Raw genomic sequence first — 27,866 nt, forward strand, 5'->3', positions numbered from 1 at the left:
AATAAGTTCAATGGGTAAGAACAGGTTAATTGACTGGGTCTGCCAGGACAGTCCTGTTTGTGGATTTTGAGAAGAAAGTCGAAATGAGCTGTGCCTGGTTGGGGATCTATGAGATGGGAAGCTGTGGAAGGGAGATCTCCAGAGGTCAGTTAAAGTCTGGAAATAACAGCTTGATGTTCAATGGTGAGGTCACGATCCAGGAGGAGATAGGATGAAGTGTCTGAAAGCTGGCAAACAGCATCTGTGGAGCAGATGTAAGCAGTCACAGCAACATCACCCTTATTAGCAACACAGATAACAAGACCTGAAGGTATGGAGTGCAACAAGTTCAGAAAGAGACAGTCGACAAATGAAGGCTGCCAGTGTCACCTTTAACTGTTCCCAATGAACAGATAAAGGATGGGTAAAAATCAGCCCTTTACACTTACTCAGATTTACACTAGAGTGTCAGCCTAGATTTGAAAATATATAACTGCACATTAGGAATTTTTATACAGATTGAATGTCTCCTACAATTTCTTTGATTCTAACTTCTATAGTTTTCAGTTTAACAAAGAGCAGAAGAAACTGAAATGTCAACCCACTTTGTTCCTTTGTAACCATTTCTTATCCATGATACATATTTGTATGTTACTATTGTACGCTCACCACCGGCTCATCGATAAATCCACATGGCTGAACATGACTTAATGACACCCTGCCTTTATACAGCACCTTTAATGTAGGAAAGTTTCTCAAAGGAGTGTAAACAGTCATAAGCTGACACTGAATCAAAGAAAGGAATATTAAGACAAGCAATAAAAGTTTGGTCGATTAGCTAAGTTTCAGTGAGGGTTTTAAAAGTGGATAGGACGTAGAAGCCGAGAGATTTTGGGAGGAAATTCCTGTGCTTAGTGGACTTAAGGTGTTTCCAGCAGTGATGGCGTTGCACAAGAGATCAGAATTGGTGAGTGACAATGTTCTTGAAAGGTTCTGGAACTGGAGGAGGTCTCCGATTTAGTGAGTTGGGAGCCATGGAGTAATTTGAAGACAAGATCAAGCATTTTAAAACCGAGGCATTGGAGAATGTGAAAGCAGTATACAGAAAAAGGGCTAAGATAATAAAATGTGAAGCTGGATGAACACAGCAGGCCAAGCACCATCTCAGGAGCACAAAAGCTGACGTTTCGGGCCTAGACCGTGCATTAGAGAGGGGGATGGGGTGAGGGTTCTGGAATAAATAGGGAGAGAGGGAGAGGCGGACCGAAGATGGAGAGTAAAGAAGATAGGTGGAGAGGAGAGAATAGGTGGGGAGGTAGGGAGGGGATAGGTTAGTCCAGGGAAGAAAGACAGGTCAAGGAGGTGGGATAGGTTAGTAGGTAGGAAATGGAGGTGCGGCTTGGGGTGGGAGGAAGGGATGGGTGAGAGGAAGAGCACGTTAGGGAGGCAGAGACAGGCTGGGCTGGTTTTGGGATGCAGTGGGTGGAGGGGAAGAGCTGGGCTGGTTGTGTGATGCAGTGGCGGGAGGGGACGAACTGGGCTGGTTTTGGGATGCGGTGGGGGAAGGGGAGATTTTGAAGCTGGTGAAGTCCACATTGATACCATTGGGCTGCAGGGTTCCCAAACAGGATATGAGTTGCTGTTCCTGCAACCTTCAGGTGGCATCATTGTGGCAGTGCAGGAGGCCCATGATGCACAACCAGCCCAGCTCTTCCCCTCCCCCCACTGCACCCCAAAACCAGCCCAGCCCGTCTCTGCCTCCCTAACCTGTTCTCCCTCTCACACATCCCTTCCTCCCACCCCAAGCCGCACCTCCATCTCCTACCTACTAACCTCATCCCACCTCCTTGACCTGTCCATCTTCCCTGGACTGACCTATCCCCTCCCTACCTCCACACCTATACTCTCCTCTCCACCTATCTTCTTTACTCTCCATCTTCGGTCCGCCTCCCCCTCTCTCCCTATTTATTCCAGTTCCCTCTCCCCATCCCCCTCTCTGATGAAGGGTCTAGGCCCGAAACGTCAGCTTTTGTGCTCCTGAGATGCTGCTTGGCCTGCTGTGTTCATCCAGCCTCACATTTTATTATCTTGGATTCTCCAGCATCTGCAGTTCCCATTATCTCTGATACAGAAAAAGGGCTGATAGGCAAGTAAGTTGTTGTGCAGGTACACCATGGGAGACAGACATCTGGAATGAAGCCCAGTCTTAGCGTCGAACAAATATAGAGGCAAACTTGGACTTGAGAGATGTGAGGTAGAGCTGGTGCTTAACTGCCTAACTTCTAAAGTAACTGTTTTGTTCACTAACATATAGAACAATTGCAACTCTACTGAAAGTGGATTCGAACATCTTTAAATATGTAATTTTGTTGTCTGCCACAAGGTGGCAAGAGATGAAGGAGAATTCTTGACATTGCTTTTTTCTGTGTTTCAATTTATGAAGTTATGTCTTGTAGATTTTGGTTTAAAGTTGCTTTATTAATTTTGCAAGATTCGACAGTAGCACAGAGGTTTAACAAGAAATCAATTTTTTCCCTGCATAACAAAATACCACATTGAATTTACAGCACAGAAACAGGTTACTTACTCCAACCTATCTGTGCCTGCATTTATGTTCCCTTCAACTTTTTTGGACATTTCTATGTATTGATATACAGTTTGTTTCTATTAGTATTTTTCAACAGTTTTGATTTCTTGTCTGAATATATTCACGATATACAACCTCTATTAAACTGACACCTCCATTAAGTCCAGACAATATCTGCTTAAAATGATATTCTAACACATCCCTCATCTGCTCACTGAACTGACAGCATGAGCAGGAGGGGCATTGAAAAATGTAATTTGCCTTGGGCAAGCTGCCAGTTTCTTGTCTACTCACAAGCCCTATTATTTTCAAGAGTAGAACAAATTACTGATGTGAACCAACACTACTATCAGGGTTTCTCCCCTTTCTCTGAAATAGAGAAAAGAAATTGAAAAATGCTTAGTAAAATACTGGGCGAAGCAGTATATAACTGCTGCAATATAGCTTTGAATCCTTACATCACAAGATCACATATCTGAATAAGGCCATTTAGCGCATCTGAGTTCATCCTTCCAGAATATTTCTTCTACTCTCTCCACAATGTAGTATTTGATTGGTTGTTACATAATTCTAGGGAGTTCTAACCCCACACTTCTCTCTGAAGAAATTTATTGACCACATTCTGTGTGAAGGAGAATCTCCTGATGTCTATTCGAAACTATATTTTACGAGTTGAAACCTAGTTGTACTTCAACTGTTTAACTTAGTCATATTCCAAATTTTGTATCTTCATTTTCCCAGGAGTTTGATTTGGATGGGGCTGTTCAAATTGCTATGCTTGGAAAGGGGATTTACCAGAACAATGCCTTGGTACAAATTATGATACAATATGGATATATGAACGTGACTTGTATTCCATTGAGATTAGAAAGCTGAAATGTTATCTCTCAAAAGAATTTAAATGTATTAAGTGATCCAATAAGCAAATACAGGGAAAATATGCATATTCATAAGTAGCTGAAAGGTTATGATCTTTGAATTTGTATCTGCGTGTAAAGATTTTCCTGCACATGGTAATGCTCTCTATCTCACACTCAAACTTCTGAGATGGAATGGTTTAATACTAAGTTGCCTTTCCTTCCATGCTGGTTGAGAAATCTGCAAGTATGTTCTACACTACTGTCTACCACAATATATGCACTGGGATTCATGTAGATTGACGTTATCAGCTTGTTCATCTTGCTAATGTGGCACAGAAATAGAGATTGTCAAAGCTATCCTATGGAACAGTGACTATTCACATCACATGGTTGCTTGCTGTTTGTTACATGAACTGACAAATTTTGTTATCCGGTCTAAGTCAAATTACCCTCAAAAGCAAAGTACGTTTTTGAAAAAGGTTGAACAACAGATTTACAAGCTATTTCATGCTTTGCCAATGTGAATAGTATTTTCTACTCATTGGATGCTGCCATCAGTCCAAAAGGATTTTCTGTGTACCGCACAATTTAGCAAAGTGCCAGTGTGATGCCACATTTACAGACATACATCCCAATTGTTGATTGAATCAAACAGTAGGTTCCTCCAGCTGTCCATAATAGGCACAATACAGACTGTACTCAAGCAGACCACTCTTTCAAAGAACAAGTCATGACATTGACTATTAGATGTGAATCTGTAATTAGGTATTTTGATTGATTGAACGATCCTCTGTGTTCTAATAGTTGCACCAACGAACATGCTTGCTAAAAGTGACATTCATTCATAGACCAGAACCCATTCTTTGCAAACAAAACAGAATGCTCAAACTTTGCTCATCTCCAGCATCTGCAGTTCCCATTATCTCTCTCTCTCCTACTTTATATTAGCCAGAGCAAAAGGAGCCATAAATTTCTTATTGCTACCTCCGTCAATACCAATGCCCTGGCCAATCAGAGTCAATTTGCTAACCGTTCAGCACCATTTCATTGTGTGGTATATGTTGTTGTGACCATTTGAAATTTGATATTCTTGCATTTATCCAGGTGAGTGCAAAACTAAAAGCTTTGGCAGCATGCTTCTCTAACAGCAATAAACAGAGGTCTGTTAGAACTTTATTAGAACCTGAGGATAATCAAATCAAGATGGTTAAGATAATAGAAAGATGAAATGTAATGCATACAAATAAGCCGTTTCCTCAGATAAGAGAATTCTAAACAAGGGGGAATAACATTAAAATTAATGCTAACAGCCAGTCAGTTTTAACTGGAGTGTGTTAACCAGGACTTGCATCATTTTATGCCTTCTATTAAATTTTTTTTTTGTTTCAGGTTGTTCACAGTGTGCAAAATATCACTCAGCTTCTTTACAGTTTGCAGGTAAGTTCATTTTTTTTCTTTAATCAGCTTTGTGCATTTCAATGTGATTACATCCTTAGCAGCTAGGAGCTGTTCCTTCAGACCTAGCATATATGGACTTTGAAAAGATACTAGTGGTTCCAGGACACAATTTCTAATTTGCAAGATGCTGATTTATTTTTAGATAGGATATTTACGAATCAATATCAATGATTGTGCACATAGGAGAACATTGGCCTTTTTTCTGTTTTGTACCAAATTACAATAATAAATTCCTCAGTTGAATACATCTCTGATATGGTACAATACTGGTCTCAGCTACCAGCACATTGACAATAAATCTTAATCCCAGGTATAGATGAGCACAGCAATCAAAGGAGTATTTATGTTTTTCTCAGAGATATTTGTTGGGTTGGCTGCCAGATCCAGAACCAATTCTTTTGTCAAGTGTTAAATATTTTAGTTCATGTGTGCTCAGCCAGCTGAGCGTTGGCTGTGCTTTCGTGCATTGATATTTATCAAGCATTCTCTCCTCATACATAATTCAAGTTCAGTTCAATTTAGACATTACCCTCACCACATCTTATCAGTTCCAACCTCCTGATTCTCCAAACCTTATATTGGATTTGACTGACCTTGCTATTTTGCACAGTCCCTGATCTTATTGCCTTTCAGGGAAAGTTTACCAAGTTATTGACAATCATAGAAATTGTTTAAGTTTGAGAGTCTCAATGTTACTCTGTGATTATGCTAAAATGACTTCAAATAGAAATTTTTGCAGTTTTCATGACATGAAAAATATTACATCTGCCTAGACTGCGTTGGTTCAAACCCAGTATGCCACTCCATTTATCTTGTATATATAAAGGTCAAGGCACCCCATAATGCAATCAGACCTCCAAGTAAAAATGTGCACCTAGAGAATAAAATGCATTATAAAGAACGTCTGTCAGCTGTACAGCAAATAGTCTTAAATATTGCATTTTGAAGCTAAACTTAGGTGGGACCCGCATCAGTTGGATCAAGTTACCTCGGGCCACCTGAATCCATAAATAGGACCCGAGTGGTTTGGTGCTGGAACAACAGTTTCAGAGCTTCAGATCTCAAGACTCACTTTATGGCATTTTGTGAAACTGAACGTAGTTAATCTGGTCACTGGTATGTTTGACAAGGGCAGAGCGAATAGCTTGAAAGATTAAGATTGGTTAGAGTCAAGTTAGTCATTTATGCAAGAAACCTGGGAGTCAGCAGAGATCTCCCACAGGCTCCAAGGGTAGGAACGTTCCGCAAAACCCCAATGACATCTCTGGACTTCCTGTTGGTGAATTCTCATTCTTGCAGCTAAACAAATTTACTGCTTACTCTCTCTTCTTACTATTCCAAGAAAGGCCTTATGACCTTCCTGCTAAATGCACGTAGTAGCTAGACAATTTTGCTTCTGACCAGCAACCTGCAATGGTGGGCTTTGTTTAAGGCTTGCAGCTCACTGCAAGTGTTTTGATAAAGCCAGAAGCTAAAATTGCCAGAGGACTCTCAACTGTTTAAGTGCGCATGCCATGAATTGTATGTCCATTCAGTATCCAACTCAAAAATGGACCCAAAATTGCTCAACAGGAGAGTGAAGGCTTTTTTGATGGAGGTTGGGCAAGGTGTGGAGATATGAATCACCTTACAACTGGTTCATTAGCTCCCAACCATATAGGCTCACACCAGAACAAATCACCATGAAACCTTTCAGGTTGGCGTGGAACCTCACAGTGTACCAGTGTTCTGACATGTCTTTCCACTTTGTCCTCCACTTGACTTTTACTACATTTTTGATGGTACCATGCTGCCTAGATCCCAAGCACAAAGACTGTAATACAATGGAAAACAAATATATTGTGTAAGGATAGGAATTCATAATGCATATTACATTTACGTATTTTATTTTATGTTAATGAATGATTTTACATTAATGGTTTGGAGGTGTTTTCTAATCACCCTGTTTAGCTTGGTATTTCACACCTCCTGGAGTAGGTGGGACTTAAATCCGGGTCTCCTGACCTAGAGGTAGAGACGTACCGCCATGCCATAAGAGTTCATTTGCCTCAGCTGGGTTTTGAATACTTTAACTTGTAATCAGTAAATTATATATATTTAATTTCTGCATCAACCTATTCAGAGACATCATTAAATATGTTATGGATCACACCAGACCCCCCAAAATTATTTTAAGAAGTTAACCTAAACCCTAACTTTTTCTCCTTTTAAAGGCAATTGTGAAGTGCCCGTTCCAGATGCAATGTGACTGATCAAACTACTTAATATGAAGCAAAGCAATTTATTTAAACACTCTATTTAAAATACGACCAAAGACACAGGAATTTAGAATAACATAACTCGATTGGAAAACTTAACAGAATAATAGGTACAGTAAATACTAATTGTAATATTCCAATATAGTAACATACCATAAACATACCCCTTGGGAAAAAAAGGAAAATTCAGACACTGATTCTCACATGCAATTCTCCAATGCAAGAGGATAAAAACATAAAGAGAAAATTCTGAGAGACTAGAAGCCAGGAGACATTGACTAACTCTTCCAACTGTGTTGAGATGCCAGAAGCTTCTGATGTTACTGAAAAACACCAAAGCCAAGAAATCTGGACCAATACAAGGTGGCTACACCTATTTAGACTGCATTTTTAAAAAAACCCAAGGCACCTTAAGCTGTTTACATTACTCCAACATGCTCATTACCTCTGTCTATCCACCTCTCTTTCTTAAAAAAAAGTCCTGGACAAAATAACATGTAAAGCCACTGCATCATCATACTTAACTCTGGAAAAGATAGTTCCTGAATCTGGGCCTGCTGGCCTAGAAGTAGGAACCACTGTCATTGTGCCACAAGGGCCCTCTTGTCCCAACTGGTTTGTACACTTCATGATATAATTTCCAGCAAGTGCTATTCCTTTCTGAAAACATAACCCATTTAAACTAACTACCTCCACATTTGTTCAAATGGTGACTGAAAGTGCAAAAAGAAAATGATCAAACACATGTTAAATGTTTGTATGCCAAGAGCCGCTGTCCCGAAACCACATTTGTACAGGACTAACAATAGTGCTTCACATACAGTTCTTGCTCAGCACCGTATCTTTCACTTTTCTTTCAGGCAGTAGTGACCATGCAGGACAGTTACATAGAAGTGCAGCGATTGATCTTGCAGGAGCGTGAGCGGTCAGCTCATATCCAAGGCACCCGTGGGAACTTGCTTCTCGAGCAAGAGAAGCAGCGCAACATGGAGAAGCAAAGAGAAGAACTGACAAACGTACGCAAACTTCAAAGCAAGCTGTACCATGAACAGAAGCGTTGGGAACGAGAATGTGAACGCAGGCAGCGGGAACAGGAAGCACAAGAGAGTAGGCTACAGGAACGAGAGCAAGAATGTCAGCAGCAGGCAGAGCAGATGTGGCGAGAGCGGGAAGAGTTAGAGAGCCAGTGGAAAGAGTACCAGCAAAATCTGGAGAGACTGAGGGAAGGCATGAGAATGGTGGAAAAGGAAAGAGACAAATTGGAGGCGCAGCAAAAGCATCTAAATGCCTGGAAACACAGTCGACAGAGGAGCCTGCCTGTAATGATGTTCCCACAGGAAACCAGTCAGGTACAATACAAAATTAGGATTGAAAATTGATAAAGGAGCCCTACTAAAACCTAGAAAACTGGTTTTGAAATAGAAGGGAAGCATTGTACCCCATTCAACAACCACTATTTACATGTTACTAGAAAAAAACATAAGGTTCAAACTGTGAAAACATCTTTTGTTGCTGGCAAGATAGGAAATAACTGACACAAAAGCAAACCGTGCAATGATATCAATCTAGTTTTTAAATAATTGACCATTTGCTAATAATACAGTTGATAGCATATATTCACCACTGGTATAAACAATGAAATTTCAGACAACAATGGAATTTGTTGTACAATATTTCACAAATATTTTATATCGTGCCTATTCAAGAAGTGTTTCAATTTTGCTGAATAACAAAAAATGTCTGCGTTAAGTTTGTGTTATTAACAACAAAGACTTGACACACTGGTATGATAAACAGAGTTCCACAGTCAACATAATACACCAATCCTTTATAGAAAGTCTCTAAACCATAACTTGATAAGGGAACTATGTGCTTTGTGTAGTATTAGCAACTTACTCCCAGATTAAGCACTTCCTTTTGGTTCAAGAATGGTTGCAAAATTCGGAAAGCAAAAGCAATTCAATCAGCACTGCTGGGTATAACTAGGTCAATTTAACAAAAAAATTAATACTGATAGTTAGATAATTGACATTTCCTGCAGGTCCTTTCCTGAATGTATTCATCCATGTGCACATTTTGTCTTGATTTCCTTTAGATGTCAGTTTTCTGATTGTGTAGTAACAAGACCCAATGGAGAAAATGTGAAACTACAAATTTTAAGCTGTGTTCGTGTACTTTGCAAAGAGATTTAGTCACAATGTATACTATAGGTTAATTCTCCTTCATAAATTGCAGTAATCCATTTTGCAGCAGTGACAAGTAGTTTTAGATTTAATATCGTGAGAAATGCATTCTGTGACTTTGTTGCGAAACTGTCTGTAGTGTACTGAAAAGGTTGATGTGAGATCTTCTCCAGGAACGGATGTCACATTCACTTAATATTCCTTGACCCTATTAAACAGAGTTTGCCATATTATTCAGTTGACAGAGACCCGCTTGCACGACTGGATATTTGCCATAATATATATTGATAAAGTTATTTGGATGGGCTGAGAGTGATGATGGGCTGGAGCAGCTGTAACCAAGTTCTGTTAGATCCCAACAGTATAAACAAGTACTTGATCACAAAACCAGTATCTATAATGTAACCGCTTTAAGCTTTATGGGAATACCTTGCTTTGTTCGAATTTTGTACTTTTTAAATTATTCGGTGACATTGCAAATAACTTATATGGATTTAAGAAAGCTTTTTAATTATTTACACTTGTATTGTCCTCACTTCAAGGCAGGTAAAGACTGTTTATTCCACTACGAAATTTAAATATGTGGACTCTTGTTCATAATCCTTTTGTTGATGGGAACAGCTTGTCCCTATTTTCTCTGCCTCCTCAAAATTTGGAAATCTTCTATCAGATTTCCTCTTAGCCACTTTCTACAAGGAGAACAATCCAATCTATCCTCATTACTAAAGTTTCTGGGATCATTCATGTAAATCTCTTCAGTGTTCTCCAGTGCATTCACATTCTTCCTGTAATGTGGCGCTGAGAACAGTATACAATGCTGCAGCTGAGGTCTACCGAATGTCCTACTCGGATCAGCATGATCTGCTTGTTCTTGTCGTGAATGCCCTGAATGACCAGGACATTGTATGCTTTATTTGCTGCTCTCTTCATGTGTCCTGCCAATGTCAATGCTGTGTGTACATATACATCCAGGCGTCAATGACCTCTTCAGAATTGTATTCCTTATTTTGTGTTGTCTTTCAATGTTATTCCAACCAAAATGCACTGTCTCAAACATCTCTACAAGTTTTACTGCTACTTCTGCTTTCATTCCATGAGCTATGAAATTTTCACACATGTCTGAAGTGTGACACAGCATCAAACACCTTCAGGTAGCCCATGAATGCCACAGCAACATCATTGCCCTCAGTGATTTTCGCTGCTACCTTTTCAAAAAACACCAGCAAGCTAATTAAAAATCATTTTTCCTTTAATAATCCATTCCAACTCTTCTGATTCAATCCACCTTTTCCCATGTGATGATTAATTCTATCCAAAGTAAATGTTTCCAGAAGCTTCCCTGCATCTGATGTAAAATAACTGACCTGTTGTGCTGGGTTTATCCTTGCAATCTTTTTTGAACAAGTCTACAATGTTTTCAATTCTCTGGCACCTCTTCTGACTTTAGCAAAGACTAAAAGGTGATGGACTAAAGTTTCTGGGATCATTCATGTAAATCTCTTCAGTGTTCTCCAGTGCATTCACATTCTTCCTGTAATGTGGCGCTGAGAACAGTATACAATGCTGCGGCTGAGGTCTACCGAATGTCCTACTTGGATCAGCATGATCTGCTTGTTCTTGTCGTTGGTGCTGTGTCACACTTCAGACTTGTGTGAAAATTTCATTCACTTCCATTGTTGCAGTAAGTAACTCACCTCCTGACTTCCTAAACCCTGTCCGCATTATAGAAGACACAAGTTAGGAGTGTGATGGAACACTCCCAACAGGCTTGGAGTATTGCAGCTCCAACAACACTCAAGAAGCTTGACAACATCCAGGACAAAGCAACTCATTTGACTGGCACCACATCCATAAATAGCCATTTCATTCACCACCAACACTCAGTAGCATCAATGTGTGCTATCTACAAGATCCACTGCAAAAGTTCACTAAAGCGTCTTAGCCAACACCCTCAAATCCATGACCACTTCCAAGGGCAATTAATACAAGAGAACACCACCACTTGCAAGTTCCCCTCCACGCCACTCACTATCCTGATTGGGAATATATTGCAGTACTTTCACTGTTGCTGAGTTGAAAATCCCAGAATTCCCTCCCTGATGGCATTGTGGATCTACCACAGCACATGGACTGCAGTGATTCAAGAAGGCTGTTCACCACTGCCTTCTCAAGGACAACCGGGGATGGATAATTATTGTTGGCCCCACCAAGGATGCCCACATCTCACTAGACCATGAGACATAGGAGCAGAAGTTAGGCCATTCAGCCCCTTAAGCCTGCTCTGCCATTCGGTCGTGGCTGATAAGTTTCTCAACCCCATTCTCCTGCTTTCTCCCCATAACCCTTGATCTCCCTGATCAGTCAAGAGCCTATCTATCTGCCTTAAATATACTCATGAATGCATTTCATCCAATCCTGGTGCTATATCAACTTTAATTACCAACAGTGTATCAAGCAGTTTGTCCTTAGCAATTTTGAATCCTTCTGTAACAGAATCTTATTCTCTATCAACATGGCCTGGGTAGAATCTATCCCTTGATAAAGATGAATGAGAAGTATTCATTTAATACCTCAGCCATCCCTTTGACCCCTGAGTCAAATCCCCTTTCTGGTCCCAAATTAACCCTAATTCTCTTTTCACACTTCTTTGTTATTGATGCATTTATAAAAGTCTTTGGGATTCCTCTTTATGTTGGCTGCCAGTCTTTCCTTCTAATTTCTCTTTGCTTCTCTAATAGGCTTTTCCCTTCTGCATCTTTTGTATTGCTGTTGGTTTTCAATTGTATTTTCTCCCTGACATCTGCCGTAAGCACACTTTTCCCATCTTAATTTCTATTGCCTTCATCATCCAAGGAGCTGTGGATTTGTATATCCTACCTTTACTTTTTGAGGGAAATATGCCTCAACTGTGCCTGAATCATCTCCCCTTTGAAGCCATCACCCAGATACTGTATTTCCCACCAACCTTATTTTGTAGTCTGAGATGCACACTTGCATCCCTGTCCTAACAAAGTGATTGGTCTGCCAATTTATTTTTCATACTCTGGATTGACCATCGCCACTCTTCACACTCATACTAAGCATTGTGATACAACATTTGCTGTCTCCTAGAAGTTCCCTTATGGACACTTATGACCTACTTGGCCCAACTCATTTCCAAAAACCACATCCAACAGTGAACCCTTTCTGGTTGGACTGCAAGCCTACTCCTGTTAGAAATTCTCCTGAACACAGTCCAGGAACTTTTGCCCCTCAGTGCTCCATACAATTTAGTTACTTTAAAATACAGTATACCAGTCTATGTTTGGATAATTAAAGTCCTTTTAGGACATTGGTAGAGTTCATTACTTCCCACATCTTGCAGGCTATGCATTCTAATTGACTGAGTTATACACGCCTCTTAACTTTATTTCCCTTAGGCTAACTTTATCCTGTTTTTGAATATTTGTATTACCTTATTATTTTGGCCTAATTTTCTTTTATTCTTGGTGTTTTCAGTACGATCCAAATATGGCTAACTCTTTAAAAATAATAAATCTTTTTCATATTTGCAGCAATTTAAAGTCTTACTTAAATCTTACTTTCCTGCTTTCCTGTCTGCACCTAATTCCCACTTCATCAAATTCGCACTTGGCCTCTGTTTCTGTATCACTCAGACTCCGGCTTCCTCACACTGACCATGCACCCTTACTCAGTGAGCACACACTTCTGCTCCTACGTTATGGCCCTTTTGGTGTTGCTGTCCCTGTGGCCTTTCAGTCTCCTCAGCAGATTTCCCCTTTGGTCATGCACTTTCTACTTAAGCAAATACTTTTATTGAGGCTTCTGAAACCCAGGCCAGCACACACAGAACATACATGGGATGGAGGTAATGAATTTCACATTTTGTACAGGTTCACAACCTCTGAACAGACACATGTGAGGTCATGTTCCAAGGCGTTCCCAACCTGTGAAAATGCCAGGGAAAAATAGTTCAGGATCTGGGAGGCACTTCAGATTTGAAATTATTCTGAAGAAAAAAATTGATGTCATTTTCAACTTTACTGAGGCACCAAAGGAACAATGTGCTGCTTTTCTTTAACTAGTTTTATTTAGTAGTAGATTGCTTTTTCAGCTTGGTGCAGCTGTCAGTACTTCAGACCCTTTGCTCCTCCCATTTGAGCTAATATCAAGACTGGAAACTTAGTGCAGCATAAATTTTCAGAGATGCAGTCTTTTAAATGGGATGTTGGGCATAGCCCCAGACTACCCCCCTCCTTGTTTAGTGATGTTAGATAAATATCAAAGATCACCTGGCTGGAATTTATCCCTCAGCCAAGACCACTAAAATACATAGCATCTGCATTGTTCTAGTTGAAAAACATAGCTGTATACAAAACAACTGCTTTACTTACCTACATAGAGAAGGATATGGAAGCTAGAGAACATAGGGAACTAAATAGTGATATCTTGAAAAGTGTCCAAATTACAGAGGAGGCGGTGCTGGATGTCTTAAAATGCATAAAGGTGCCAGAAGACCGGAGGTTGGCTAATGTGGTGCCCTTATTTAAGAAGAGTGGTAAGGAAAATTCAGGGAGCTATAGACGGGTGAACCTGATGTCAGTGGTGAGTAAGTTGTCAGAGAGCATTCTGATGAAGAGAATTTTAATGTATTTGGAAAAGCAGGGACTGATGACGGATAGTCAACATGCTTTGTTTGTGGGAAATTGTGCCTCGCTAACTTGTTTGAGTTTTTTGAAGAAGTGACAAAGAAGATTGAAGTCAAAGCAGTGGACATTGTCTGCTTGGACTCCAGTAAGGCGCTCGATATGGTTCTGCAAGGGAGACTGGTTGGCAAGGTTGAATCACATTGAATACTGGGAGAACTAGCCATTTAGATACAAAATTAACTTGTAGGTAGGAGGCAGAGGTTGGTGGTGGAGGGTTACATTTCGGACTGGAGACCTGTGACCATCTGTGTGCTGCAAGGATCGGTGCGAGGTCCACTGCTTTTGTCATTTATCTAAGTGATTTGGATGTGAATATAGGAGGTATGCTTATTAAGTTTGCAGATGAAACCAAAATTCGTGATGCACTGAACAACAAAGAAAGAACCTCCTGAGTACAACGGGATCTTGATTAAATTGGCAAATGGCCAAGGAGTGGCAGATGGCGTTTAACTTAGATAAATGTTAAGTGTTGCATTTTGGTAGGGCAGATCAGAGCAGGACTTACTCACTTAATGGTAAGGTCCTTGAGAGCGTTGCTGAACAAAGAGACCTTGGGGTACAAGTTCATGTTTCCTTGGAAGCAGAGTCTCAGTGAAGAAGGCATTTGGTACGCTTGCCTTTATTGGTCAGTGCATTGAGTATCGGAGTTGGGAGGTCATGTTAAGGCTGTACAGGACATTGGTTAGGCCATTTTTGGAATGTTGCATTCAATTCTGGTCTTCCTGTTTTGGAAAGATGTTATGAAACTTGAAAGGGTTCAGAAAAGATTTACAAAGATGTTGCCTCGTTTGGAGAGTTTGAACTACAGGGAGAGGCTGACTAGGCTGGGGCTGTTTTCCCTGGAGTGTTGGAGGATAAGGGCTGACCTTAGACATTTATTAAATCATGAGGGGTCTGGATAGGGTGAAAAGTTAAGGTCTTTTCCCCAGGATAGGGAGAACACAAAACTAGAGGGCAGAGGTTTAAGGTGAGAGGGGGAAGATTTAAGGGGCAATGTTTTCATGCAGAGAGTAGTGCGTGTATGGAATGAGCTGCTAGAGGAGGTGGTGGAAGCTGGTACAATTAGAACATTCAAAAGGTGTCTGGATGGGTATATGAATCGGAAGGGTTTAGAGGGATATGGGCCAAATGCTAGTAAATGGAATTAGATTTATATAGGATACCTGGTCACTATGAATGTGTTAGCTGGAAGAATCTGTTTCTGTACTGTACGTCTCTATGAATATAATATCCATTGAGAAGTAATTATTCGTGGCTGTTATTTTAAGAGATTAGATGAGCTGAAATATTCTTGCTGTGAGCTCATTCTTATCCATTTGTAAAGCAGGCTGTCATTTCCATGCTGCCACTAATCACAAGTATGCTGCTTTAAGGCGAATCAGAATTTTTATTTGTAAATGTGGGCTATGGAGGGTAAGTGATTCTGATTTGCCTAGTCCATAAATTTCAAAGTTAGAGAATAACTTCAACACTTTTCCGAGTGGTCTACACCATTCCGCTTCTAAACAGCTGATAAGAATACTCGGTGTCCATTGTTATTTGAATTGATTGAATTACAATCAGGGTCCTATGTACATTATTTTAAGTAGTCTCATGGGCACATGGAAATAGGCACGTGCTCCAAACTCAGATGTACCCAACATGGTGGCATAGAAAATTTTCTTGTGTTTACTGTCCCGTTTACAAATGATGGATCTGTTCAAATTGAGTCCTGTCACTGTGAAATGCTCTTGACGTTTTAGTTCACAGAATCCCTACAGTGTGAAAGTAGGCCATTTGGCCCATCAAGTCCACATCAACCGTCCAAAGAGCTTTCCAGCCAAACCAACCCCAGACCCTATCCCCCATGCCCTGCATTCCCTATGGCTAACACACCTACCATGCACAATATGAGCAATTTAACATGGCCAAACTACCGAACCTGCTGATCTCCTCTGGACTGTGCGAGGAAACCAGAATAGTCGGAGAAAACCCACGCAGACACAGGGTCAATGCAAACTCCAGTCAGACAGTCACCCGAGGGTGGAATCAAACCCAGGTCCCTGGCACTTGAGGCAGCAATGCTAACCACTGAGCCACCGTGCCACCCCACGCCCCATAGTTAATGAATAATTTTCCAAACATTGTGGCCTTGGTGGGGAGGTATTCCTTCTTCTAGTGCAAATTAAAAATTCCAATGGTAGGATAATTGGGAGCAGTTTGCATCTGAAATTTTGAAATGCTGTTCAGATGAGCAGTTGGATAATTAATCTGTAGTAAATCTTCCAAAATGTTCAGCGCATCGTTAGTATACAGAATTACTACTTCTAGCTAGAATATCATTTTGCAAGTTAAAATGTTTTCTGTAGTTCCAATTCAAAAAGAAGTCATTCCTAACCTGAAATGTCAGCCTTTCTTTTCCTCTGATGCTGCCTGGCCTGCTGTGTTCCTCAAGCTCCACACTGTGTTATCTCGTTTGTCTTTTCTTGCAATTATACAAGTTTAAAAGTTATAGATTAGCAATTCAGCTGCTTCCATTTTTGGGCCCCTCAGTGCAGAATTCTAAGAGCCTGAGGTCAATTGGGGAGGACAGTGAGCATGCAGTTTTTGACCTTGGACCACATTATCATGTAACAAGTTTCATGGTCACTGCCTCCTTAGGTTCATGTGTCAATATTCAGGTAGTGCTTCGGTAAGGTCACGGGTTTGGAGCAAGAGTGGCTGCACCTCAGAATCATATGATCAGCCATGATATTTTTAAGTGACAAAGCAAATTCAATGGACAATATAGTCTACTCCTGCTCCTAGTTGTTATCTTTTTATATTTTTAAATAAATGATTGGATGGTTGGGGAATGCAAAAGGAGCTTGTGAAGGTATATCATGGGTATCTGCTATATTGTTGGAGTGTGATCAAGGTTGACTAGAAGAACAAAGAGCACTGCAGCGGTCTACGTTATTGTTGGTCAGGTCTCAAGTGCAGTTGGGTGAGTGGGTGGCTTATGAGATCAGGAATGGTTCAAAACAAAAGGCTCATGAGGTCAGATGTCACAGGACCAGAAGCAGCAGCAGCTACGGTGAATTGTTTAGCCCTGATTTTCCCACTGATGCTGGTCACTTCAGGGACAAGCTGAAGTTGCAAGAGGGAGCAGAACCAAATGATAGTTTCCTTATTTGAATGTATTGATGACCTGACTCCTGATTTTCTGAGCTGGGTAAAAGATTCCAGTTGTTTGGCTCTTCAGAAATGTCATTTGGCAATGCCCACACGAGAACTTCACAGATGTGGCACAAGTGTCACTTTGAGCACCAAACTGCAGACATGGCACCCAAAGCTCAGGCTATATGCTAATCTATCATGTATTGGAAATACTACATTGATCATAGTGGGAGGTGCTCTTGTTAGACTGCATGACGACTCTGGAGCTGCAGATGGACTCACTTTGGAGCATATGCGATGCTGAGGGGGTCGTGGATAGCACTTTTAGCGAATTGTTCACACCGCAGATTAGGATTGCTGAGGGAGAAAGAGCAGGAAGGCAGTGCAGGTGTCCCCTGCGGCCATCTCCCTCCAGAACAAGTATATCGTTTTAGATACTCTTGGGGAAGATGGCTCACCAGGGGAAGGCAACAGTAGCCAGGTGCATGTCACCGTGGCTGACTCTGCTGTACAGAAGGGTGGGAAAAAGAGTGGAAGGGTGATAGTCATTGGGGATCCATTTGTAAGGGGAGAAGATAGGTGGTTCTGTGGTCGAAAACGAGACTCCCGAATGGTACATTGCCTCCCAGGTGCACGGGTCAGGGATGTCTCAGATCGGCTGCAGAACGTTCTGAAGGGGGAGGGTGAACAGCCAGTTGTCGTGGTGCATCAATGATATAGGTAGAAAACGGGATGAGGTCCTACAAGCAGAATTTAGGGAGTTAGGAGCTAAGTTAAAAAGCAGGACCTCAAAGGTAGTAGTCTCAGGATTGCTACCAGTGCCACGTGCTAGTCAGAGCAGAAATGAAAGAATAGCCAGGATGAATGTGTGGCTTGAGAGATGGTGCAGGAGGGAGAGGTTCAGATTTTTGGGACATTGGGGCCGGTTCTGGGGATGATGGGACTATTACAAATGGGAAGTTCTACACCTGGGCCAGATTAGAACCAATGTCCTTGGGGGTGCTTTTGCTAACGCTTTTGGGGAGGGTTTAAACTAATGTGGTAGGGGGATGGGAACCAAATATTGGACAGGTTATTGGACAGAAAGGAGGTAGTAACCAAAGTCTGTAGGGAACTAGATAATTAAGTCGGCGTGTCTAAAGGAAAGAGTAGTCAGGGAGCAGATGATGAACACAAAGGGACAGGTGGTCTGAGGTGCATTTGTTTTAATGCGAGAAGTGTAGTAGATAAAGCAGATGAACTTAGGGCTTGAATCAGCACCCCAGAATATGAAGTTATAACTATTACTGAGACTTGGTTGAGGGAAGGGCATGATTGGCAACTAGATGTTCCAGGATATCGATGCTTCAGGCGGGATAGAGAGGGAGGTAAAAGGTGTGGAGGAGTTGCATTACTGGTCAAAGATATCACTAATGAGGGCACAATGGAGGACTCGAGCAGTGAGACAATATGGGCGGAGCTCAGAAATAGGAATGGTGCAGTAATGATGTTGGGGCTGTACTACAGACCTCCCAACAACAAGCATGAGATAGACATACAAATATGTAAACAGATTATGGAAAAGTGTAGGAGCAACAGGGTGGTGGTGATGGGAGATTTTAATTTTCCCAACATTGACTAGGATTCACTTAGTGTTAGGGGTCAAGATGGAGGGAATTTGTAAAGAGCATCCAGGAGGGTTTTCTAGAGCAGCTTGTATGTAGTCCAACCCGGGAAGGAGCCATACTGGACCTGGTGTTGGGGAATAAGCCCGGCCAGGTGTTTGAAATTACAGTAGGAGACTACTTTGGAAATACTAACCATAATTCCCTAAGTTTTACAATACTCCTGGACAAAGAGGAGAGTGGTCCTAAAGGAAGAGTTCTAAACCGGGAGAAGGCCAACTATACCAAAATTCGGCAGGAGCTGGGGAATGTAGATTGGGAGGAACTGTTTGAAGGTAAAACCACATTTGATATGTGGGAGGCTTTTAAAACGAGGTTGATTAGTGTGCAGGAGAGACATGTTCCTGTGAAAATGAGGGATAGAAATGGCAAGATTAGGAAACCATGGATGACGGGTGAAATTGTGAGACTAGTTAAGGGGGAAAAGGAAGCATACATAAGGTCTAGGTGACTGAAGACAGACGAAGCTTTGGGAGAATATCAGGAATGTAGGGCAAATCTGAAACGAGGAATTAAGAGGACTAAAAGGGGACATGAGACGTCTTTAGCAAACATGGTTAAGGAAAATCCCAAAGCCTTTTATTCATATATAAAGAGCAAGAGGGTATCCAGAGAAAGGATTGGCCCACTTAAGGACAAAGAAGGAAAGTCAAGCATTGAGTCAGTGAAAATGGGTGACATTCTTAATGAGTACTTTGCAACAGTATTCACCAAGGATAGGGACATGATGGATGTTGAGGTTAGGGATAGATGTTTGATTACTCTGGGTCAAGTCAGCATAAGAAGGGAGGAAATGTTGAGCATCCTAAAAGACATTAAGGTGGACAAGTCCCCAGGTCCGGATGGGATCTATCCCAGGTTACTGAGGGAAGCGAGAGAGGAAATAGCCGGGGTCTTAACAGATATCTTTGTAGCATCCTTAAACACGGGTGAGGTCCCGGAGGACTGGAGACTTGCTAATGTTGTCCCCTTGTTTAAGAAGGACAGCAAGGATAATCCAGGTAATTATCGACCAGTGAGCCTGACGTCAGTGGTAGGGAAGCGGCTGGAAAAGATACTGAGGGATAGGATCTATTCCCATTTGGAAGAAAAATGGGCTTATCAGTGATAGACAGCATGGATTTGTACAGGGAAGGTCATGTCCTACCAACTTAATAGAAGTGTTTGAGGACGTGGCAAAATTGATTCATGAGGGAAAGGCTGTAGATGTCATATACATGAACTTCTGGTAAGGTGTTTGATCAGGTTCCCCATGGCAGGCTGATGGAGAAAGTGAAGTCGAATGGGGTCCAGGGTGTGCTAGCTAGATGGATAAAAAATTGGCTAGGCAACAGGAGACAGAGAGTAATAGTGGAAGGAGGTTTCTCAAATTGGAGACCTGTGACTAGTGGTGTTCCACTGTGCCTTGACCACTGTTGTTTGTGATATACGTAAATGATTTGGAGGAAGGTGTAGGTGGTCTGATGAGCAAGTTTGCAGATGACACAAAGATGGTGGAGTAGTAGTTAGCGAAGGGGACTGTCAGAGATTACAGCAGAATATAGATAGGTTGGAGAGTTGGGCAGATAAATGGCAGATGGATTTCAATCCGGGAAAATGCGAGGTGATGCATTTTGGAAGATGTAATTCAAGAGCGAACAATACAGGAAATGGTAAAGTCCTGGGGATTGATGTACAGAAAGATATGCATGTTCAGGTCCATTGTTCCCTGAAGGTGACAATGCAGGTCAATAGGGTGGTCAAGAAGACATTCGGCATGCTTTCCTTCATCGGACAGGGTATTGAGTACAAGAGTTGGCAGGTCATGTTACAGTTGTATAGGACTTTGGTTCGGCCACATTTAGAGTACTGCGTACAGTTCTGGTTGCCACATTACTAAAAGGATGTGGATGCTTTGGAGAGGGTGCAGAGGAGGTTCACCAGGATGTTGCCTGGTATGAAGAAAGGTTGAGTAGATTAGGATTATTTTCATTAGAAAGACAGAGATTAAGGGGGGACCAGACAGGTCTACAAAATCATGAGGGGTATCGACCAGGTGGGTAGCAAGAAGCTTTTTCCCAGAGTGGGGGACTCAATTACCAGGGGTCATGAGTTCAAAGTGAGAGGTGGAAAGTTTATGGGTGACGTGTGTGGAAAGTTCTTTATGCAGAGGGTGGTAGGTGCCTGGAACGCATTGCCAGCAGAGGTGGTAGACACAGATACGATAGTGTCTTTTAAGATGTATCTGGACAGGTACGTGATGGGCAGAGAGCAAAGGGATACAGACCCTTAGAAAATAGATGATGGGTTTAGACAGAGGATCTCAATCAGCACAGGCTTGGAGGGCCGAAGGACCTGTTCCTGTGCTGTAATTTTTTTTGTTTTTTGTTCTTTGTTCTAAAGTAAAATTTGTCAGCTGACTTCTTGAATATATGAACCAATAATCATAGAGGAGCTGACTTTCATGTGAAGTTCTGACCCTGCCTCACATCGGATTTAGTAGTCCTCTGTCATGCTGGATTGAGAAGTTAAACCAGTAGGACAATAAAGAAAGGTTGTGTTTGCTGTAACTATGGAATGAAGTCTTGAACGTGACTCATTAAAATGTAACCATATAACAGAGTTTAGTCCAAAACTTTGCAAGGTAAGACATTCATCAGGAAGCCTGAGAACAACGAACCAGGTTGCTCCTCAATGTTCTTCTGAAATATTGTCCGAACTGTTTAATCACAAGTATTGTGCATGAAACAAATGACTATTACTTATTAAATATGAATGGTTTAAATATTTGCCTGATGTGCTAAGGCTGACCTTGTATTCAAAAGTTATGACCAGCAATAAAGTATTTCTATAAATCATTGTGCAGTGGTGATACAACTTCCAGAAATATTATGTTTTTGAAAATTTATATTGAGACATTATTTAAATTATAATGAAATACAGTGCATCAGAGCTCTGTAGCATGATGAGCATATATATTTGCCATCTGACAGGTAGTGCAACAATATGTTCATGGCACAATTAGAAGTCACAAACTGCCTGTTAACATGCCTTAACTAATTCAATGGTGGACATCAGAACAACCCATCATTTTGCAGTAAATGCATACAGTCTGTGTGGTTGTCAGTGAAGGTGGATTCTGTGGTTGGTGTCAGGATCGGGATGTTGGGCTTCAGTTGCAGGTGATGCGGTAGGCCCGAATCGGTGCTCCTGGTGGACCAATGAGAATGGTGGAATCGGTACTCCTGGTGGATCAGTGGGAATGATGGTTGCATTAGCTGTGACATAGTAGGCCGGTGCGGTGCTCCTGGAATGCAGCAGTGGCAGTGTTGGCCCAGAATAGGACTCCTGGAATGGACAGTGATGTAGGGTGTTGGCAGGGCTGGAGCCTGTTTTGGAGAACACCCCCAGATGTTGAGCAGATTACAAAAAAGGAGGAAGATGTGTCCTTAGTTATATTCTTGTTATACCTCAATATCTTCTGTAACCCAACATGGCACTGGAGCAAGGTGACATATTCCACAGTTCACTGTATTTGTTAAATACAAGTGGCAAGAAACTATTCAATTCATTTGTAAAGTGCTTTATGCTCCTTTCCATTTCTATATTTGCATGACTAGTGCTATGCTGGCATGATGTAAGCTTACATACAAATATGCGCTATTTAGGTAATTTGTTGCGAATGTGTAACATTGAACATAGAAGAGTACAGCACAGTACAGGCACTTTGGCCCATGATATTGTGCCGAACTATTATCCTACTAAGATCAATTTATCCTGCATACCCCACATTTTACTATTCTTCATGTGCCTATCCAAAAGTCACTTAAAAATGTCTAAAATATCTGACTCCACTACCGCTGCCGGCAGTACATTCCACACACCCACCACTCTCTATTTAAAAAAAAACCTACCTCTGACATCCCCTCTGTACCTTCTTCCAATCACCTTAAAATTATGCCCTCTCGTAATAGTCATTTCCGCCCTGGGAAAAAGTCTGACTATACACTGTATCTATGCCTCAACATCTTGTACACCCCTATCAAGTTACCTCTCATCCTTCTTTGCTCCAATGAAAAAAGCCTAGCTCCCTCAACCTTTCCTCATAAGACCTGCCTTCCAGTCCAGGCAGCATCCTGGTAAATCTCCTCTGCACCCTCTCTAAAGCTTTCAAATCTTTCCTATAATGAGGTGACCAGAACCGAACACAATATTCGAAGTGTGGTCTAACCAGAGTTTTATAGATTTGCAACATAGCCTCACAGCTTTTAAACTCAATTCTCCTGCCAATGAAAGCCAACACAGCATACTCCTTCTTTATAACCTTATCAACTTGGGTCGCAGTTTTGAGGGATCTATGGACATCAACCCCAAGGTATCTCTGTTCCTCCACACTGATGAGAATCCTGCCATTAACCCTGTATTCTGCATTCAAATTCGACCTTCCGAAATAAATCACTTCACATTGTTCTGGGTTGAATTCCATCTGCCGCTTCTTTGCCTAGCTCTGCATTCTGTCAATGTCCCATTGCAACCAACAAAACCCTCCATGCTGCCCACAACTCCACCAGCCTTCGTGTCATCGGCAAACTTACTAACCTACTCTTCCACTTCCTCATCCAAGTCTTTTATAAAGATCACAAAGAGCAGAGGTCCCAGAACAGATCCTTGCGGAACACCACTGGCCACCGAGTTCCAGGTTGAAAACTTTCCATCTACCACCACTCTCTGTCTTATATTGGACAGCCAGTTTTGTATCCAGACAGCCAAATTTCCATGAATTCCATGCATCCTTACTTTCTGAATGAGTCTACCATGTGGAACCTTATCAAATGTCTTGCTAAAATCCATATATACCACATCAACTGCTCAACCTCCAGCAATGTGTTTAGTCACCTCCTCAAAGAATTCAATAAGGCTTGTGAGGCAATGACCTGCCCCTCACAAAGCCATGCTGACTGTTTCTAATCAAACTGTGCTTTTCCAAATAATCATAAATACTATCTCTCAGAATCCTCTCCGATAATTTGCCCACCACAGAAGTAAGACTGACCAGTCTGTAATTTCTAGGATTATCCCTTTTCCCTTTCTTGAACAAGGGAATGACATTTGCCACCCTCCAATCTACCGGTACTACAGTGGACAGTGAGGACAGAAACGTCATTGTCCAAGGGGCAGCAATCTCTTCCTTCTCGTCCCGTCAAAACCTTGGGTATGTCCCATCTGGCCCAGGGGACTTATCTATCCTCATGTTTTTCAAAATTTCTAACACATGCTCCTTCCTAACATCAACCTGTTCGAGCACGTCCACCTGTTTCACGCTGTCCTCACAAACGTCAAGGTCCCTCTCACTGGTGGATACTGAAGCAAAGTATTCATTTAAAGACCACCCCACCACCTCTGACTCCATGCACAAGTTCCCTCCACTATCCCTGATTGGTCCAACCCTCACTGTGGCCATTCTCTTGTTCCTCACATAAGCGTACAATGCCTTGGTGTTTTCCTTGATCCTACCCACCAATGTTTTCTTATACCCCTCTCCTAAGTCCATTTTCAGTTCCTTCCTGGCTACTTTGTAGACCTCTAGAGCTCTGTCTGATCCTTGCTTCCTCAACCTTAAGTAAGCTTTCTCCTTCCTCTTGACTAGGCGTTCCACAGATCTTGTCATTCCAAGGTTCCTTCACCTTACCATCCTTTCCTTGCCTCAGAGGGACAAACCTATCCAGTACTCGTATCAAGTGCTCCCTAAACCACCTCCACATTTCTGTTTTGCATTTCCCGGAGAACATCTGATCCCTGTTGGTGCTCCATAGATCTTGCCTAATAGCATTGTAATTCCCCCTCTTCCAATTAAATAATTTCCCATACTGCCTTCTCCTTTCCCTCTCCATGACTATAGTAAAGGTCAAGGAGTTGTGATCACTATCTTCCCTCAATTTGCAATTTTATGTGTGGTTTTTCCTTTTCATTGTCTACTGGAACCTTTAAGAACACCATATAGTAGGCAGAGAAGTAAAGAAAGTAGCTTGTCAGTATTCCTATCAAATTGATTGCTTGGTCACTTGTGAAAGGAACCTGTGTTTAGTCCTTTTTCCTATGCCCCACCCCCCTTTTAAAGAAGTGCCCAATCTTTGCTCTACATCTCTCCTTGAAGGCATAGTTGAAATTAGAAATTGTTATTGTGTATGAGATGTGGGGAGGAAATGCCCTTCCATTGTACAGTACACCATATGGCTGTGCCATGAAGTGTTTTGAATTTGTATAATAAGTAATGAAATAATTACTTATTTTAAATGCTTTGATTTCCACAGGTTCCGATTCACACTCGCACAGGAAGTTTGGGCGGTGGGGGAGTAGATACAGCATCGGTCTTTGTAAACGAGGCAGCACTCCAATATTCACCAAACAATTATCAAAGAGCAAGCAGTGCACAGACAGTTTTTGAGCCTCATAAAGTGGAGAGCACCTTGAATTCTATTGTTAGGATTAATGAAAACTTGAAAAATGAAGTTCCTGTTCAGCTGCGCAGTGCAACCAATCAGCTTCTGAAACCTACAGGCATTCAACAACAGATACCAACAAAATTGGCAAGTTTCTCCAAAGGAGACAGAGAAAAAACCAAAGGTAAATGAATATAATTTTGCAACTGTTCACATTTTCCATCCATTTAACTTTACAGTTTACGAATAAAACTTAGTCAACATTTTTAACAAGAGAAAAGTTATAACAATGTAATGACAGGATTCCAAATATTGGATAGTCACAGTTCCCTTGCCTATCTCCATGTTCTACTGGCCACAGAATTGAAATTGTAACACATGTGACACCAATAAGAAATGTATCTATTTCCTTATCAACCTGCTGTGTCTAATAGAGTTGCTGTGTTTGCCTGCGTTACAAAACTGAATGTATTAAAATTAATTCATTGGCTATGGATGGTTTTGTGACATGCTGAAGATGTGAAAGATGCTGTAAAAATGCATATTTCCTTTGCTAATATTTTTCTAGTATTATTATTTTTCTGATAGTTTTGCACTATATTCCCTTTTTAACCAAGGAGAAAACACCGTTTCAGGCTCTTCAAAGTAGACATACTGGCCTCAAAACATCGGTTGTATTGTCCTCGCCACAGATTCAGCTAGACTTGCTGGGCTTCTGCAGGATTTTATGCTTTTATTTCATAATTCCACATCTGCAGTATTTGGTTTTGTTTAATATATCCTACATTGTTTATCATAAATTTTCACAAATTAGAATGAGTAAGTTGCTGCACTTCCCATATTATTTGATAATGCTGCTGAACAATCATTAGAAGTTGCCTCCATTTGAGATTGTTGATTGATACGGTAAGCTTATATTGAAGTGGGAAAGAATGAACAAATTTGTATACATGCAGAAATATTCCCACCTTATGTATACCTCAAGTATTTTAAAGCTTATAAATTACTTTTGAAACACAGGGCTAGATTTTTATGCCATTCTTCATGCCAGAACAAAAGAACAGCTTTACAAATGGCAAGCAGGAGCCACTCCAGGATTCCCTCCCTTATCTTCATTTCTAGCCAATTTTTGCTGGTGGAGGATAAGTCTCCAGATAGATCTGCATAGAGCGTTCCTATTCTTATCAGTCTGAATTTGATAGTATAGATGTTTCAGACCCTTCACAGTTTTGGAGTCAACATAGCTTTTGCAGGAGATGTGGTTCATAGCTTTTTCAGGAAGTTTTAACTCATGAGAAATTGTAGTCTGGAGTTAGAAACTTTTTTAACAGGTGAGTTTAAGGGGAATTGAGGGAATTGTGATTTGTTTTAAGTACCTGGTTAAGGTTGTCTGTCTTTAAGTATATTTTGAATACAGTGATTGATCATGGGCTGTATCTGAAAAAAACAAGAGGTCATTAAATTGGCCAGCACATTTTGTAAGGGTTCAGATGCATTTCGGTCCTTTTTACATTGGTTAAAGTTCTCCTTTGCATTCTACAATATGGAGAATTAGATGTAAATGCCTGTGGGGAACACCATGGTTTAATGTTCACAACAAATTGATCTTTGCTGAACCTTGGAAGCAGTATTCCATTATTCACTAGAATTAAAAAATCCCTGCAGTGTAGAAAGAGGCCGTTTTTGTCCATTGAATCTGCACTAACCCCCTAAAGAACATCCCACCCAGACCCACCTGTAACCCTGTATTTACCATGGCTAAGCCACCTAGCCTGCACGTCCCTGGACACTATGGGGCCATGTAGCATGGCCAATCCATCTAATCTACACATCTTTGATTTGTCTCTGTGTATGTGTGTGTGTGTATGTGTGTGTGTGTGTGTGTGTGTGTGTGTGTGTGGGGGGGGGGGGGGTGAGGGGCGGTTACGGGGAGGGAAATAACCATGCATGTGGTGGAAACCCACACAAACACAGAGAATATACAAAATTCACACAGACATTCACCCAAAGTTGGAATTGACCCTAGCACTGTGAGACAGCAGTGCTAACCAGTGTGCCATTCTGCCACCCGGATACTAGGCATCCAACTCATAAGCCATATAATAACATTGGCAAACCTTTGAAGTGCTCGTCAAAGAAGGCCTTCAACATTTCCTTTGAAAAATGTTGCATTCTTACAATTTCATGAATCTGTCAATCAAACATTTCCAGTGAAAGTCCCTTTGAAGAAACATTCCATCTACTTTGCATCACCTAACCATGCCAAAATAAACACAACCATTGAAAAACCACTTCAAAAAACGTAGTCAAACAAAGTCACAGTTTTTTTCCACACAAAGTTGTTTTTGATTTGTAGTTGCCAGAACATTTGCAAGAATTCCTGTGACTTTGCTGATGAGTTCAAGAAGAAAAGCTTCAATAAATTGTGTTCTTTCTTTAGCAGTACTAAAGAAACAGTTACTACAATCTCGTAGGACTGTTAATCAAAGCAAGCGGTTCTCTTTGCAGACCCCTCTACCAAAAACATTTTTCCCTCCCCACACTTATCTGCTTTCCAGAGGGACCACTCTCTCCGTGACTCCCTTGTCTGCTCCACACTCCCCACAAGCCC

General features: G+C 41.3%; 1 protein-coding gene across 1 annotated transcript in view; it reads left to right on the plus strand.

Annotated features, from left to right (window-relative positions):
* Positions 1–27,866, plus strand: part of arhgef28a (Rho guanine nucleotide exchange factor (GEF) 28a) — a 410,326-nt gene that overhangs the window by 323,978 nt on the left and 58,482 nt on the right. Inside the window, exons 36-38 of the mRNA XM_059644799.1 lie at positions 4,816–4,863; positions 8,003–8,491; positions 25,127–25,439. Of these exons, the coding sequence (XP_059500782.1) occupies positions 4,816–4,863; positions 8,003–8,491; positions 25,127–25,439 (850 nt within the window). The remainder of the gene's footprint in view (positions 1–4,815; positions 4,864–8,002; positions 8,492–25,126; positions 25,440–27,866) is intronic.

The sequence above is a fragment of the Stegostoma tigrinum genome, chromosome 3 (genome assembly GCF_030684315.1).
Source record: "Stegostoma tigrinum isolate sSteTig4 chromosome 3, sSteTig4.hap1, whole genome shotgun sequence".
Classification (NCBI taxonomy): Eukaryota; Metazoa; Chordata; class Chondrichthyes; order Orectolobiformes; family Stegostomatidae; genus Stegostoma; species Stegostoma tigrinum.